General features: G+C 42.2%; 1 protein-coding gene across 1 annotated transcript in view; it reads left to right on the top strand.

Moving 5' to 3' along the window:
- The window catches only part of pkd1l1 (polycystin 1 like 1, transient receptor potential channel interacting), a 33546-nt gene that overhangs the window by 12227 nt on the left and 3990 nt on the right, over nucleotides 1-17329 (top strand). Inside the window, exons 18-46 of the mRNA XM_030079811.1 lie at nucleotides 184-326; nucleotides 2503-2623; nucleotides 2715-2841; nucleotides 3251-3443; nucleotides 3645-3701; nucleotides 3999-4379; nucleotides 4472-4729; nucleotides 4811-4924; nucleotides 5354-5505; nucleotides 5721-5821; nucleotides 6312-6510; nucleotides 6634-6717; nucleotides 7371-7578; nucleotides 9302-9408; nucleotides 9565-9664; nucleotides 11108-11233; nucleotides 11346-11519; nucleotides 11625-11793; nucleotides 12052-12146; nucleotides 12248-12933; nucleotides 13247-13331; nucleotides 13550-13732; nucleotides 13822-13940; nucleotides 14064-14174; nucleotides 14286-14394; nucleotides 14724-14807; nucleotides 15901-16103; nucleotides 16297-16531; nucleotides 17013-17117. Of these exons, the coding sequence (XP_029935671.1) occupies nucleotides 184-326; nucleotides 2503-2623; nucleotides 2715-2841; nucleotides 3251-3443; nucleotides 3645-3701; nucleotides 3999-4379; nucleotides 4472-4729; nucleotides 4811-4924; nucleotides 5354-5505; nucleotides 5721-5821; nucleotides 6312-6510; nucleotides 6634-6717; nucleotides 7371-7578; nucleotides 9302-9408; nucleotides 9565-9664; nucleotides 11108-11233; nucleotides 11346-11519; nucleotides 11625-11793; nucleotides 12052-12146; nucleotides 12248-12933; nucleotides 13247-13331; nucleotides 13550-13732; nucleotides 13822-13940; nucleotides 14064-14174; nucleotides 14286-14394; nucleotides 14724-14807; nucleotides 15901-16103; nucleotides 16297-16531; nucleotides 17013-17117 (4829 nt within the window). The remainder of the gene's footprint in view (nucleotides 1-183; nucleotides 327-2502; nucleotides 2624-2714; nucleotides 2842-3250; nucleotides 3444-3644; nucleotides 3702-3998; nucleotides 4380-4471; nucleotides 4730-4810; nucleotides 4925-5353; nucleotides 5506-5720; nucleotides 5822-6311; nucleotides 6511-6633; nucleotides 6718-7370; nucleotides 7579-9301; nucleotides 9409-9564; nucleotides 9665-11107; nucleotides 11234-11345; nucleotides 11520-11624; nucleotides 11794-12051; nucleotides 12147-12247; nucleotides 12934-13246; nucleotides 13332-13549; nucleotides 13733-13821; nucleotides 13941-14063; nucleotides 14175-14285; nucleotides 14395-14723; nucleotides 14808-15900; nucleotides 16104-16296; nucleotides 16532-17012; nucleotides 17118-17329) is intronic.

Here is a 17329-nt window from a genome sequence, read left to right as displayed (position 1 = left end):
TACAGTGAATAGATGCAGTGTGGGTGGCTATGTGGGGGACGTCTGCAGTGGCTGCTGCAGTAAGCTTAACACAACAGTATGTCAGCCCCTGAGTTGTTTTCTTCAGGAAATTGTGTCTCAACCTCATCGTATTTAACCTAGCTGGACGCTAATCCTGTCATCATGGTTTACTGTTGAATTCAGAATCCCATAATACCTTTCTCGGCCGGTCTCAGCTCTTCCTGGCGAACAGTCCTGCTCCAAAAGGAATTACCTGCCAGGTGCAACCTAACAGAGGAGTGGAGATACACACACACTTCAGCATCTTCTGCAGCTCGGGGAAGGAGGTATCATACACAGAAATAAACAAAACATACATCCAGCTCAGCCTGAGTTTAATGATACTGGCAAATAATAAATAGTGATTGTTTTACTTTTCATGGTGTGTGAGATGGATGTTAGTTCATGGCCCATTCTTGTAAGGCTGCTCAGAGTGATTTCTTCTTTCTTAACTGCAGGAAATATCTGAAAGAAATGCAAATTTCATATTCTTCTTCTAATTTTAAAATCTACTCATACATCTTCCAAGCCTTGAGAATACTCTTAACAACTGAATTATTTAAGAGAGCCTCAGAGGTCCCCAAACTCAGTTACGGGACCAGCTGGTTTTGACAGCTGATGGAAAATGCCTGCTGTGAAATCGCGGATTAGGGTGTGGTCAGAAGCGCAACATGTTTGAGAGTTTCAAGTTTCAACCCACAGCAGAGCAGCCCAGTGCAGAGAGCAGCACTTTTCCGCACTGTGTGATTTAGTGTTCCTTTGCTGTTAAATAAATCAGGTGCTACACTGTTTTTGCAAATGTAAATACACGCCTCAGTTGCAAGTAAATATGCCCTGCTACTTTACTGACATAACCCACTTCAGACCAGAACTGCACAGGCAGTAAGATATACTTTGTCCCTCTCATGATATAACTAATCTTCATCATCACATTGTCCTGCTGGCTCCAGCAGCAGTCCATGTATCCATTTCAGTAGGAGGAGCAGGATTTCAGTTAGGGACCCCAGACAGAAAAGGCCAGACAAAAACAGTGCAAGCCAGTTTTACATTACAGCAGTGAGTGTATTGAGGAGTGAGTAGGGCATGGAGATATCCATTGTGTTGGAGCAGGGCAGGTAACAGGGTGTGGTGATGAACAGTGATGGGCAGAAAGGACTTCATGACGGTCTGGTTTTGAGTCTGAGGAGCTACAGCTCATGGAGATAGTTGGAGCGATGTTAGCTGGACAGTAGCTCAGCTTGCATTGCCTCCTGTGCTCATTTTCAATACCATCAAAATGATTCCTGGTGACCTGAAACCCTGTCTCTGCCCTCTTCTCCTCGTGAGTTTTGCATGTCCGAGGCCGAGGCTCTGGCACCAGCAGGGCTGCTGGCTGCTGACACTGTCCAGGGTGCTGATCTTCTGGATCCTGCAGCATGAGGGTGAAGGTCTTTGTCCATGCTGTCATAGGTAGATGCCCATGAGCCGGTCTTCACTGATCATGAAGACAGAAAAATCAAGTGTGCCATGCCTATTGTTTCTGGCTCACACAATGCATCACGGTTGTCCGTGTCTGTTTCCAGGACTGGTGGCTTCTCAACCAGAGGGGCTACCAGCTGCCAGAATATATTATGAAGCTGAGATCAGTTCATTCTTCTCAGCCCTCTGGCCAGGCACATTCCTGGTTTGTTAAGTTACCAGCTCCTCTGTCTTCTTGAACAAAGTTAATGATGAGCTGACAGTTTTTAGGCTCATTGAAGTATATTGTATCATTATTCATGCACAAAGCAAAAGCACCTAAGGAATGACATCAGTCTTTCTCAATTTTGTCAGTGAATAGGACAGGGCATTGTGACTTTCCTTTCATCTTCCAGTTGTGCTAGGGAATGGAAGTGACAGCAATAAAGAACGATGAGCATTCCGCTGCTTGAAGCCTCATTTCTCTGTGGTATCACTTTCTACTATCTCTCAGCTAAATCTTGGTTGGAAATAAACAAGGTCTGACCCATGCATTTGATCAGCTCACCTACTTGCAACATGGAGTAAGGGTTGAGCTAGGGGACATCATTTAAGCAGTAGAAGTCATGGCAAACACAGGTTCTAGTGAGAGAACCTAAGCTCTACAGGTTTTGCAGTTCTTCATATGCCTTACTTACTCCTTTTGTAGACCACCAGGTAGACTGCAGATGGTTAGCATCTTAACTAAGTGCCACTGATGAAAAACCCTGTTAGTATAGGATACGATGATGTAACCTCGTATTTTAGTAGTTGCATGACTGGTCCTCATTCTAATTTGCTCTGATCTGCGGGTTATGCCGAAGTCTCACGTGCCACTTTGAGATGAGAGTTTTGTGTACTCCTAAATCTGTTTGACTTAAAATATAGGCAGTTTTTTAAGACCTGCCACTAATGAGCAACCAAATATAACAACATTTCCTCTTCCCTGTGTGTATGTGTGTGTATGTGTGTTTGTGTGTGCTGAAGGACCTAATATACGAATACAGCTTCAGTATAGGAAACAGCCCACCCAGGACTCTGTACCAGGGGAGAGACTTTCAGTACTACTTCAGCCTTCCTGCTGGTGACCCTGATGACGATTATAAAGGTATACACCCCCGCCATCACTCCCATACACAGAGGTGACTGACTGATTGATTGTTCGATGAATGAGTGATGGTCTGTCATTGTTCCCATAGTCATCATTTACACAGCGATCAGGAGTGGCAGGTTTGGAACGGCGACTAAACCCTGCCCTGTGACTGTTCAAGTCAAACTGAGCTTCCACAGAAACACCTCCTCCCACAGAGACCCTGATATGGAGCTGTAAGATACACCACTTCATCCTCTCACCACATCTCTTGACAATAAAGATTATGGAGCCATTGCATTCATGTTGAGTGACACTGTTCAAAGCCTGTACGGTAGACTACAGACCTCGGTCAAACAGTATTTGCCAGTAACACTTGTTGTGGCCTACTGAGTGCGAGAAAGAAGGAAAGAATGAATGAGATAAGTTGTCATATACAGAAATGATACATTATTGGCTTTCAAGTGGTCCAAACTTTCTGGAAGCCTTTGTGCCATCTAAATTCTGCTTATATAAACATCCAACACTGAGCTTTTCTGGCCTGCTACACTGTGTGAACTGTTGCATTGTTTACATTTTGTTGCCTTCTCTCTCTCTCTCTCTCTCTCTCTCTCTCTCTCTCTCTCTCTCTCTCTGTCTCTGTAGTTCAGAGTCAGGTTTGAAGAACCTGTCGGCTCTGGTGAAGCTCGGGAACAGCGTGGAAATTCGAAACTACATCAGTCTACTCTCCAGAATCCTAAACAGACTCAGCATGGACGCCAGTGCAAACACACAAGCACAAACACACACACGCAGTGCGCTCATTTGCTCAACGTGTGAGCTTGAAATCAGTGACCAGGTAAACACACACACACACACAGGCCTACAGTTTACTTTCAGATGAGTTGAAATACAACACATTATGTTGAAGTTATGTTTATTATATTCAAGATGTGATGCGCCCAAAATTGTATTCCGAGGATATAAAGTGTACAGAAACTGTTGTATTTCAACTTGTCTACCTTTTGCAACAATTTTATAATGTGTAATTTATCTCCAGGCGTCAATGATAGACAACATCATCACTCTCAAAAACCTGCTAGACGTCACCCATCAGGTAGGTGGATGGCTGCATCCTCTCACACACTGTGTCACCAAATAATATGATGATACTGACATGTTGATTGGCCAAAAAATATTTTTCTTTGTGGGTGGACGAAGGGAGGAAGCATAAGTAAGCATGGAAGTACCAGTGTATTAATGGATAGAATGTAATTAGACATAAGAATAAGTAGAAAAATATCACATTTTCCTTTTATGGTGTTGTTTAATGAATTGTGTGCTGGAAGGCGATTATTGCTTTGCTTGCCTGCATGATTGATTGATTGACTGATTACCTATCAAACCCTTTAAGGTAACATTAGAAGGAGCCAGGCAGGTGGCAGCTCACATCCAGGCCATCTCAGAGCAGTTTGCTGAGTCCAGCGTCCCCGTCCTGTACCACCTGGACCAGAAGACAGTCCACACACTGGTCACGCTGCTCTCATACAGCTTGCAGGCCACCACCGCAACTAATGACTTCACATCAGAAAGGCCCAACAATGATGACATCATGCAGGCAGCAGCTGCAGCTAATTATCTCCTATCCGGCTCTTCAAATGGTAGAAACATCACAGAGGGGTTAGCCGCCCCTGTTGGCCACGCACCACACTCACCCACAGGTGTTGACATCAAACAGAGCAAGGTGACGCGGACTGTGACCAACATCCTGCACACTGCCGCCGATCTGCTGCTGGTGAGAGTAAACGCATGCTCCTGTACATGTAAACTCGCTCATACTGTATTCACACCCACACCCCTTTTATTTCTCTCTGTTATCCATTTCAGAAGTACATCCTATTCAGCAACGCCCGAGAGCACAGCATCAGCACCAGTCTCATGGCTCTACACGTCGCATACCGAAACCAAACCTCCACCATCATCAGCGGTGGGTTTGCCTCCATCTACGTGCCTGACTCCCTGAGGCAGCTTCTGTTTGTTCCTAACGGTGGAGAGACTGAGAAAAGACCACGTCGACCATGTGTGATCAGCCTGCTGAGTGAGTTCAGCCACAGCCCGTTCTCCTGGGCCACAACTCCTGCACAGGTGAGACCGGATGAACTGGAGAGAGTGCCTGAAAAAGACAAAGTGCCGTTCTAATTTTCCTCTTTTTTTTTTTTTTTGCAGCTGAGTGGGCCGGTGGTTGATCTCAGTCTGTACAAGTGCAGCACAAGGAGAAAGATCTCAGTTCGCTCCCTTCTTCAACCAATCAACATTGAGCTCCAAAAATCACCCAGAAATGTATGTCACTACCTTACTAGACAGTTCCTTACAGGTCTTCTTATCTGATGTCTCATTTTTAATTTTGCTGTGAGTTGATCTCAAGGTTTCTGGCCAGATTACTGACTGGCCATTTATCACAGAGCCGTTCGTAATATTTATGAGGTCTAACATTGTTTTAAGGTTATGAAACTGCTTTAATTAGGAGGGAAAAATTAGTTTAAAATGAGGTTTGTGCTGGTTTTGTTATGGCCCCCCACAATGCTTTAACTTAATATGGTAAAGGATGTCTTAATCATAATGGAAGTAAACTGTGGTTACAGTTTAAATGATGAAATTCTCATCTATTTCAAACATTTTCTGACTTTGGTTATGAAAACTGATCGTCTGTTTAGCTCTGCTTCATGACTTGGTCTCGAGCATTGACATGTAATCCCCTCTGTGTTGTAGAGGAACTCTGTGAGAGAGCACATCCTCTTGCGCAGTCAGATCAACTACCACAGCTTCAATATTACCCAGCAGCACTTGCAGCAGACCATCCAGCTGAGTGTGGAGTTCACGCCTCCTCCTAACAAGACGTTTCCCATCATGCTGCTCTTCAGGTGGGCTTGCAGAGGCTTGTTTGGTTGGTTCATAGCTATAAATCCAAAAATTATATGTAATCCAGTAAATAAAACACCACAAGTGAAGCGTCCTCAGAGTCCAGAGTTATGACCTCAACAGGTGATGCTTTTACTGAGTTTTCGGGTCAAATACACAGAGGTCATTGTTTAACTTATGCTCCACAAAACAAAACTATTTATCTTTGTTGTGCCAGGATGTTTGAGAGGCCCACCCCTGACCTGTACCATCTGCACAGGGTTCACCGGTGGGAGGGCAACACCACACGCATCACTCTGCCAACCTCCTTTCTCAACGGTTAGAAACTCCTCCAATCTGACACTTCTGACAAATCTGTACTTCTTTCACTCCTCCTCTGCTGCTATTTTTTATCTGTCAGTGGTCACTGGTCATTCTAGAAAGACTCCATGAAATGTATCATCTACAAAAACGTTACCTCGTATTTTTTCTGGTGACTAAAATAATTGCACAAGGTTTTTGCAATGCATAATACAGATGTAGAAACACCATTATTGTCCTTTTTCTTTTCAAAACCAGTCACTAGTGGCCACAAGATTATTTATTTATTTATTTATTTATTTTTTTTTTTTTTAAAACCAATTTTGGAGACTGTTTTCACAAGGAATGTGCATGATATTGTATTAGGGTAACTATCAAATGGTTACATTTGCATTAACTCTGTTTTTGCAAGTTAATATATATATATTTTTTTTAACTTTCTCACTTGTTTTGTAAGAGAATAAGAAATTACTTGCCTCTATTATCATGACAGTCGATGTGATTCTAGCTGCAGGGGTTGGTTACCTGGCCCTGCTGAACGCTGACTTTGGGAAGCCCTCCAGGCACAAGCAGCAAAGCAGCTGGGTCGGCTACAGCTTCACACTGGAGAGCAGCCTGTGTCTGTCCTGGGACGGCCAGCAGGGGGCCTGGACACAGCACGGCTGCACGACACAGCAAGCAGATACAACTGCTGCAGTCAACTGCAGGTAACATGGGTATTAAATATGTGTGGGCCTTCACACATGCAATCACATCACCAGCCACTCGCACACACACACAAAAATAATAAAATAGCTTGATCATCCCTTAATTTTTTTTTTTTTTTACAGTTGTAATCAGTTGACACCGGTGACTGTGGTGCAGCAGCAGATCCAGAGCTGCCATGACACAGCCGATCTGGACCAGCTCCTAAGGTGACCTCATCCAACCCGGGCTCTTTCTCCGAGCACACAGTGTCCAATATTAGATAAATTAATAAACACACCTTTTATCGCTCATGAATCTTCCACTGATCATTTCAAGAGAGAATAAAAATTCGCAGTAGAGAGTGAGAGACGTGTTGCAGCTTTTTTTAATCATCGTTAATCTGTCAGTATTTTTTAAACGTCAAGAAAAGAAAACCTGATTGTGTCTTGAGTGCCGACTTGAAAAGCAGAAAAGAAAAATACCTCATTGAATGCACTAGTGTGTAAGTGTGTGTGTAAGTGAATGTGTAAATGTTGGTGTGCACATTTAACCCAGTTTGTGATCAGGTTTCGGACAAAAGAATAACAACAAAAGAATAAAAAGTGGTATCCACACACTGATAATTAAAGATCCTAATAATGCACTATGGTGTTTCAGTCCTGCTGGCATGCATGGATGTCTGATGAAGGTCTGAAAGATTACAATAAAAGCTTTAATTTCAGTGCGTGCATGCTGCCTTTTTCCTCTGTAGTATGTCTGTATGTCTCTGTGTTCTTGTGCATTCATTGTCATTTTTACCTGTTGTGTCTTTGGCTGGTGAGAATAGAAATGAAGTGCCTATAACAGCATTTTTCTGCTCTTTCTCTCCCCGTCACCTCAGTGTGGCCAGCGATCTGACAGTGGCTGGTGTGTTGGTGTTGTTTTTGTGCCTGTACACTCTGGGGCTGGTGGTGTGTAAGAGAGCTGATACAGTTTCTGAGAAGGGCCAAATAGTCCACTACCTTCCTGACAACTCTCCATCAGACCCACACCTCTACGCCGTTACGATCCACACGGGTCTCTGCTCCGCAACCAACATGAGTGCCAAGGTAAGACGGACATCTTTCCCTTTCAGCTCAGCACTCGCTCTCACATGCTCACACTGTATTTCACCACACATAAACCCTTTTTTTAAAAAAATCAATAAATCCTATCAAAATAGCTTTTTTTCCCAAATGACTGACTTTTGAGACCTGTCATTTCCATCCTTGTGTCTATGTTTATCATCCAAAAGAAAAAAAATTCTAAAAAGAACATTAGAAGCAGAATAGGAAAAATTAGGTTTAGGTTCATCTATTAGATTGTCAGGATTTTTATTCTTTCATTTGGTTTATTGACAGGTACAATACATGTTAATCAGCATTTCTGTAATTGTGCCAAAGTTAAAGTAATATTCAGGGTTTCTAAATCTACGCTCCATTTTCTTCCCACTGGTGTGCAGTTTTGAGGCCAAGACCACTACGACAGATTTAAGATTGTACTCTGCTGAGCCCTGTGGGGACTTTGGGTCACTGCAGTAGCTAAGAGGAGCAGCATACAGCTGAGAAAACACTAAATATCAGCAACCTGACAGTTATCAATAAGACCTCGGAGAGCATTCTCTTTCTCTGTTCTTCTGAAATAAGAGTTCATCAGCTTCATTCTCCCTCATTATGCACTCAAACACAATTTAGTAAGCACATGCATGAAATTTTAATCAACCAGTATCACATAAGAAGGAGTGCTGTCATACTGTATATGTGACTCAGTTGTAGGTACAAAGCTGCAGGCCGAGTGCCAAAGATAGAGCAAAGGTGTCTTTTGTTTAAAACGACTTTGTATTAATAACTGGCCATACCTTAATAACATTGAAAATGTGATTTTTTTTTTTTTTTTTTTTTTTTTTTGACACACAACATAACATCCTTGTTAAACTGGCACAAAAGCAAACTCTGGCTTTGTATCATTACCCTTAGCTCAGTTTTTGTCAACACATTTCTTTTTAAAATTATTTAATTTTATATAATTTACATTTGTTATGATTACATTTTTCACGGACCAGCCATTCCCCTCTGTAACATTTAATAGAGCGGTTTACACACTGTGTGGATGCTCCTTGATTTTGTTGAACAAAATGTTCTCATTCTAATGCCTGAAAAACACTGAGTGGCTTGGAATAATAAACGTCCTTTCATTGTAACAGATGAACTGTTGGCATCTGAGAGCCGCATGTAGCTGGCCTTACAAAGGGAGCAGCAGAAAGCCACTAAAAGTTGAATAATTTTGAGTCCCATAAGCTGTAGCCTGAGGGGAGAACTATGTAGACCACGTCCCCTTCCTCCATCTCAAGAGCCAACGCATTAGACATGTTTACATGTACAACGTTGTCATTGGCATCAAAATTAAACATCATTATCTTGTTATTGTGATAGAGTTTAATGGCCAGGGCCAGTAGGAGTGACTGTTTTCCCAAGCAATGAATTGGAAATAGTAGACTCCTCTGACTGGGGCTGTGAAGATTCCTGCATCGGAGAGGAAATTCAGTCAGGGATCAAGACTGTCTTTTTTTAATTACTGTTATATATAATACGATACTCCATTTTGGTCAGCAGGCTTTTGTTTTGCAATGTTTTGGTCAGGAAACGTGGATGGACAGCAGGAAGATGAATAATAATGATGAAGACTACATGTAAGGGTCCTGCAGCTCCTGATTTAGTCTCACCTACAGCAAAGGCCCCTCCTGTCCGTCTAAATACATGATATACATCTTAATGCAATGTTTATAATTATCAGGTTTACATCAAACTGCACGGGGAAAATGGCTTCTCGCAAACTAAGGAACTACAAATCCCAGAAGGCTTTCCATTCAGGAGGAACTCTCAGGACACTTTCATACTGAGGTAAAGTTATTAGCACTGAGTTCATCAAATTAAAAGGATATAGCACTACCTTTACTAGTCGTTAGTGCTGATAATGTAAGCTGTGAGTTTCAATACAAAACATGGTGAAAAGATGACAGTAATCATCTAAAATTTTCTCCTGTCTCTACTCCCCAGTACCACAGAGAGTCTGGGGCGACTGCAGGGGGTGCACCTCTGGCATGACAACACGGGACCCTGTCCAAGCTGGTACCTCAAACAAGTGGAGGTGTCAGAGGTAAAGTGTGTGTTTTCCCTGTTTAATCATTACATAATCTTAAGATTAGGGCTGGGCAAGTTAACGCATTATTATCACGTTAATTCATTAACGTGATAACGTGACTATTGACGCCGATATTTACTTTATCGCGCATTAACGCATGTTGCTCACACGCTTTTATTTTGTAAAAGTCTGTTGCACTCACATTACCTAAAGCCCAAACGTGCCCAAGCACGTTTGCCCCCGGTGTGCACGTCATCACATTGAAACAGACACAGGCATGGCCCGACGACATTATAAATCAGTGTAGTTCAAATACATTCATCAAGTCTTCCTTTTAACTAAAAAACGTTTTTGGTCCTTTTAATCAGACATGGGATGTTTATTTACCGTGACAGTTTCGGAGGTAACTTCCTCCTCCTTCAGAAAGGTCCAACTGACAGCCGGAGCGGCACCTGGCAGATCCAGCAGAATAGACCTGGCCGGGTTGCCCCACACCGCGCGGTGCCGCGGCCGGTGCTGGCCGGTACTGACGCAGTGCCGGCCAGCACCAGGTTTGCCGGATCCCCGCGCACACAGACTGCTGTAGCCTACTTTCATTATAAACAGACTTTTGTTTATACGCGGTTGCAGCAGCACAACGGACAGCGACACAGACAACATGGTTGATTATTGATTGCGCAGCAATCGCTTGTGAAAGGTTGTTTTCTCTTGCTGGTCACATTGTGCAAAATAAAAAGAGAGCTTCTTTATCTAATGAAAATGTAAATAATCGTGTGTGCCTTAGCAACTGGCTTAGTGCAGAGGAATAGAAAAAAAACAGAAGTCCAGTAAAACATGCGCTTTACATTCTAGTCCCCTGTAAAGGAAGTTTCAGTAGTGAACTTTTTTGTGCTTCACACTTTGGTATTGAACATAGACTGGTAATGCTGCTCCCTGTTAAAAGTTTCTGCTGTTACCTCAGAAATTGCCTGTTTGTCCTGATGTGGCTCAGGATTTTGTTGGTAGATTTTTTTTTTCATAAAGAGAATGTCCTGGCAATAAGCTTTAATTTATTATTATTACTATTATTATTTATTTAATTTATTATTATTATTATTATTATTATTATTATTATGACATTTTTTAAGTTGAGATTTACACTAAATATGTGTTACTGATAAGTAGTGATGTTAAAAGTGTTTGCACAACAAATGTTATGGCACTTTCGTTTATATGGCAGCAGAACATTGAAATAAAAGTGCTCTTTACACTACTTATTGGATTTTGCGAATACAATGCGATTAATTGTGATTAATCAGGCAAATTATGCAATTAATTGCGATTAAAGATTTTAATTGTTGCCCAGCCCTACTTAAGATACTACCTTTTTCACGCTACTTTTCCAGAAATATCAGTACAGAGTCTGATCCTCCTGCTTGGAGTTTGCATATGGCCATGTCAGGACGAATCATTTTTCAGTTTTTATTCCAGGTGAAGGGACGCGCTTGGCTCTTCCTTGGTCAGTGCTGGCTTTCTGTCAGCGAGAGTGATGGCCAGGTGGAGAGAAGGCTCACAGTTTGCACTCAGGGAATAGGCTTTGCCAAGGTTAACACTTGCATACACGTCTGAACGCAAACACACACTGTGTATTTTCATCTATATGACCCTCACGCCTTTGTGTGAACATGTGGGAGTTCCTCCTCTTGTGTGTTTACAGTTGCTGCATCTGAAGCTTTCTGACTACTTGGCTGACTTCCATCTCTGGATGTCTTTGTACTGCCGCCCCTCCTTTAGCTCATTCACACATGCTCAGCGACTTAGTGTGTGTCTGCTGCTGCTTCTGGGATATGCATGTGTCAACACACTGCTCATATCACAGATGGATGACCAAGTAAGTTACCAAAAAGTTACAGCAGGAATGTTGCAGCCTCAAGTATCTGTACAGTTCTGAGTTATACTGCCCATAAAACACTGGTTCCTCGTCCCTTGTTTACAGTTGACTATCGAGTTGGGCCTTATTGATGTATCAGCTGTTTCCGTGGTGACGGGTGTATTTAGTATGCTGGCAGTGTTGCCTGTGGCGACGCTGATATCCTTCCTGTTCCGTGTGCGAGAGGTCAGGGTGATGGAGTCCAAAGTCAAACTGGAACTGGACTCTTTTGAAGGTGAGGTTTAGGCTGGCATAGAGTGAAATAAGGTCCCGTGCACAATTTCTCCTCTGTCCTGGGATGGGAGAATGAAATAACCAACATAGATCATAAAATAAGTCAATTTTTCTTTTCATCTTGTTCTGTTTTTGTCACAAAACATGTTTTTTCTTCATGCTTTGTGACATCTTGTTCCCTCTCTTGCCCCTTCTGTCCTTGTTTCCTCATCTCACTTCCTCTTTCTTTACCTCTGCACCCCTCCCTGTGTTCCGGCAGATGCCCTGTTGGTGAACAACAACGTATCAGGGTCCCATCTGTCCTGGAGTGGTCTTCAGCAGTGGGCTCAGAAAGCCTGGAGGACAAAATACCAGGTTACACTCAGAGCAGTTGCTCCCCATAGAAAAAGAAAATGCAACACACCAGCACACAAACATTTCCTCATCCCTATCTGACACTTATTTTTCTCCTGTAGGGCCAAAACGCTGTTTCAGTGTCTAATGGCGAATTGACAAGCAAGGACAAAGATGAGGAACCTGTAATCCTAAGCGATCTAGTGACCAGGAAGGAGGATGTTCTAGAGATGCAGAGCAGCTGGGAAGTCGCCCTCCAGGATCTGATCACTGAGAGGAATAATGTAAACCAAACACCTCAGGGTAAAGAGAGAGATCTTGAAAGCCAGAGCAGCAGGACTCATGTGACCCAGACCAGTCAGAGGGATGGGGATCTACTAATGAAGGCTAATCAGAGGAATCTAGTGACCACGGGCAGTAAGGATCCAGATCCTCTGAAAGAGCATAAAATTCAGTGGGAACCCAATGGGAGCCAAATAATCCACTCCAGTCTGGATGGAGAGAGGAATGGGAACCTAGAGAGACATGGGGATCTGGTGATCCAGATGGAGAAGGATCCAGTTTCCCAAATAAAAGCCTCATCCGACTCTGGCTCCAAGGACAGTGACCGTTTTCTCAGCACAATGTCTGGCAGTTGTCGCCGTGCCGAGTGCTCCAACCACAGCAGTGGTTACCATGCCAACAACAGCTCGGCAGTGTCAGGGGCGAGAGTCAGACCACGACCCCACTGGTGTCACCTCCTGGCCGGGGCGCTGTGCGTGCTGCTGTCCCTCTGCTGCCTGCTGCTGTCCACACTGCTGGGAATAAGGTGGGATCCATCGTGTCTTTCACTCAACATCTGTCAGTGTCTGTTTTTAATTGTTTTTCAGTGAGGAGTGTCTGTTTTGCTGAGGACGTGAAAGTTTTTTTTTTTTTTCCATGTTGGTTTGATGTTTTGTTTTGATTTGATTTGATTGCTACTCCATTAAAGGAAGTATAAAACAAATGAACAGATAAATTATCATTCGTACAATAACAGGTCAGTGTGGCATCATATTTGAAATGTCATATATTTCAGTGTCATAATTTTTGTGTGTGTGTGTGTGTGTGTGTGTGTGTGTCTGTGTGTGTGTGTGTGTCAGGTTCAGCAGCAGTAAGGTCCTGCTATGGATCCACTCCCTTTTCTTCTCCCTGCTCTCCTGCATCTTCCTCATCCATCCAGCTATGGTAAACCAACTTAAACACTCCAAGCCTGATCCAAACCCAGCATGTCTAATATTAACTGGTCTTAAGCAACTTTCAGTATTTTTCACAAAATGAATGTACTATATTGTCTTCAAATACTAAACTAAGCTTACCCATTAGATGGACAAAAAAACAAACACTGTAAGCACTGTTTTTAGAAGTTAGCTCATTCAATTTGAAACCTTATTTTTCTTTTTCAGATACTTGTGGTGGCAGTCACCGTCTCTTTCTGGTACAGGGACCGGACAGACTTTTCCAGTTTCTCTGATATCACTGGGTTTGAGATGGAGGCTTTGAAACTGTGGGGCCACAATGGCTGTAATCAACCTGAAGGGCTCAGGCCATTTGCCTTCCCTCAGGGAAAATGCTCATATCTTGAAAAGGTAATAGCCATTTCTATTGTATTTTACTCTATTCTATTCCATTGTATTCTATTCCATAAGCCCATCAGCCAATTATTTTTGATTGACAGCAGCTTGTAGCTCGTCGGCGAGCCCGGTACCTGCGTCTTGTGCGCCCACCGACTCCAGCAGAGCTGAAGAAAACTCGGGGGAAGAAAAGAAAAGAGACTCTCATCAATAAAACACTCAGGTATGTGAGGCGCGTGTGTGTGTGTGTGTGTGTGTGCGTGCGTGTGTATGTGTGTATGTGTTCCTGCATGTGTGTGCATTGAAATGGTGTCATTTGGAGACATTCTCTGTCTCTCTCTCCCAGGGATTTGACCCTCTGTGTTCCTATGCTGGTTTTGTTGTTGTGTGTAACCTATGGTGGCTCCTTCAAGGACCATTTCCGCCTCAACAACGCCGTCAGAAAACAGTTTACAAGGTAACAGATGCATACACACATGCTCTCTGTAGTCTCCTACCTCTTTCTCTCTATTTTTCCATTAAACACAGACACAGAAACACTTTAAAGTCTCATTTTGTCTTTACTTAGGGACCATCAAAACCCATTTCCAGCCATCCAAAACCATGATGACTGGTGGAGGTGGGCTCAGACCAGTCTGCTGGATTCCCTTTACCAGAGACCGTCTGCCACAGCCAAGGTAAAATGACTTTAAAAGCTCTCCAGTGGCCTCATCACTCCATGCAAATTGCTAAACTAGTCTGAGCAGAATTTATCCACTAGTCCGAAATCAAATCAAAATGAGGAGGCTTGGGGATCAGATCACTTAAACTCTGAATCTCAGTTACTCCCACTTCAGCCAGTCAAGGAAGGAAAGCATATCTAAGTATTAGTGGAGAGAACAGTGATGCAAAGCAAGGTAGTTTGTGATATATTTATATTGACCTTGTACATATAATCCTCCTTCACACTAAGTTCTTACCAATGCCAAGGCTGACAATTGAGTGTTTTGTCTTCACTGCTCCTCAGGTTAGTTTTATCCAAGAAACACAAGTTTTGATTGGAGAGCCTGTCCTGTGGAAGACCGAGATGTCCAACTCACCTCAGTGCCAGGTAGCCCACCTCATGTTTTCACGACCACAACTTGAAAGTAATAAATCACATACTGTTTCATGTCAGCTTAGACCACTTATTTCACCTTACTGACTCATTTGATTATAAACACTGGCAGTTATAAACAGTATTGAGGAAAAAAAAGGTTGTTCTGGAACCATTCTGATTGCTAGATTATAGCAATTGAAATGATTGATCGGTAGAATAAATCAAATGTAAATAAAAGTAATCAGATTGTTTTAGTCATTTTTAGTGATCCAGTAATCACTTGCTATGCATTATATATATATATATATATATATATATATATATATATATATATATATATATATATATATATGTATATATGTATATATGTATATATGTATATATATATATATATATATATATATGTATGTATGTGTATATATATATGTATGTGTATATATATATATATATATATATATATATATATATATATATATATGTATATGTGTATGTGTATATATATATATATATATATATGTGTATGTGTATATATATATATATATATATATATATATATATATATATATATATATATATATATATATATATATATATTTATATGTATGTGTGTGTGTGTATATATATATATATATATATATATATATATATATATATATATATATATATATATATATATATATATATATATATTTATTGAAAGTTTACCTCCCAGCTTTGGTCATATCATACTACTGAAAGAGTAGCTGCTTTGCATATAATTACATACACCAGCAGAGGGCGCTGTTTCACCAGCATCAGCCCTGGCAACAAGTAGAGACGAATGCTCCACTACTGGGTTCAATTTATTTTCCATACAAAAAAGTAGAAAGTGGACTTCCTTTCAAACTCAGTTATTGAAGGCAGGAAAAGACTGCAGCATGCTGTCTGTAGGTAATGATCGCTCACACTTTTCATTTACATTTTGATTTGACAGAACTGAGACTGAATAAGCCTTGGCTCTGTCCATATTGATACTGGACGCTGAGCTTTAGGAAAACTCCCCATCTTCTGTGAGTTCTGACTGTGTTTGTAGGCGACCGTTGACTTTATTTTGTCCTTCTTACAGGGAGTTGAGTTCATTTCTGCTCAGGTCCCTCGTGGGACGGCTGGCCTCGTCCCAGAATGTCTTCCCCTGCTCTGGTCCGGGATCAGAGACTCCAGTTATCCACACTCTGCTCTCATGTTTCCCACGGCAGCAGCTCAGCAGATGTGTGGCCAACTGGGTTGCTACACAGGACAGAGTGCTACAGTTGGCCTAGGCTACACGAGGTCAGACACACACACACACACACACACAGTTCTCACATGATGGAAACTCTAGTTGTGTGTTATAGAAGGATTTAGGTTTTCATCTTCTTATATACACATATATGATGCTGGATTAGGCGTAATCCAGGTCTTGTTCCTCATCAATGTCATGTCTCTTGATATCATTAACCAGGTGTCCTCTGCTCTCTCTCAGATCTGCAGCTGTGTCCAAACTAAATATCCTGCACTCAGGTGGCTGGCTGAGCAGACGAACGGTGGCCCTGAAGGTCCACATCACCCTGTACAGCCCTGCACCCAATTTGTTCACCAGCGTGACCCTGCTCACCGAGCAGAGCCCCACCGGTGTCCTGCTGCCCTCTGTCAACGTCCAGTCAGTGAGGATCTATCACACTCCATCTGTATGGGACTATGTCGTTATGATCTGCCAGGTAAAAACAACAACAACAACAAAACAAAGAAAAGGTTGTCCTTTAGCAGGTGAGGAATTAAAAGGCGCTACTATGGATATAGGCAAAGATATGAACATTATAAATCTCCTCTCAACGGGAGCAAGGAGGTCATCTGCCAAATGACCAATGTCCCTGAACCAAATAAAAATGGATTGGGCAAGAAATGAACTACGACTGTATAATCCTAAACAGAAGGTGTCAGCTTGGTGGGTAAAGAAAGCTAAAGGTGGACAGGGGAAAATTTTGTAAATTAAACTCCAATATTCAGCTTGGACATAAATTTTGCTCTTGACTAATAAACTTTTGAGGCAGCTTTTTCTTGGTTAACAGCAGTTTCCACACTGACCTTATGCACATCCTACGAATTATCACAAAATAGCTACTACCATCTCAATAATGGGTAGAGGGTGAGTTATGAAATTTATAAATCCGAAAATCAGATTCTCTCCCTCCCCTCCAGCTCCTCTTCCTCCTCTTGTCTCTGCTGCAACTCTGTCGCCAAGTGTACTCTGCAGGGCAGCAAGGGCTGATGGGATACTGGAGAACACCTTGCAACTGGCTGGAGGTGAGAAAATTGCAATACAAGTAATCTACCACAAACAAACACATGTAGACAAAAACACACACAGTTACATACCCCGCATGTGCCTGCATATACAAGCACACGTGCACACACATATACACACACAGGCATAAGTGCACACAAGACCACAGTGACCTTACTGGAAGGGTAAACTAACCTCTTGCTCTTAATCAAACACACAGGTAGAATAAATC

Source organism: Myripristis murdjan, chromosome 20, assembly GCF_902150065.1.
Source record: "Myripristis murdjan chromosome 20, fMyrMur1.1, whole genome shotgun sequence".
Lineage (NCBI taxonomy): Eukaryota > Metazoa > Chordata > Actinopteri > Holocentriformes > Holocentridae > Myripristis > Myripristis murdjan.
The sequence above is the reverse complement of the archived record's forward strand: the minus strand, read 5'-3'. Positions and strand labels throughout refer to the sequence as shown.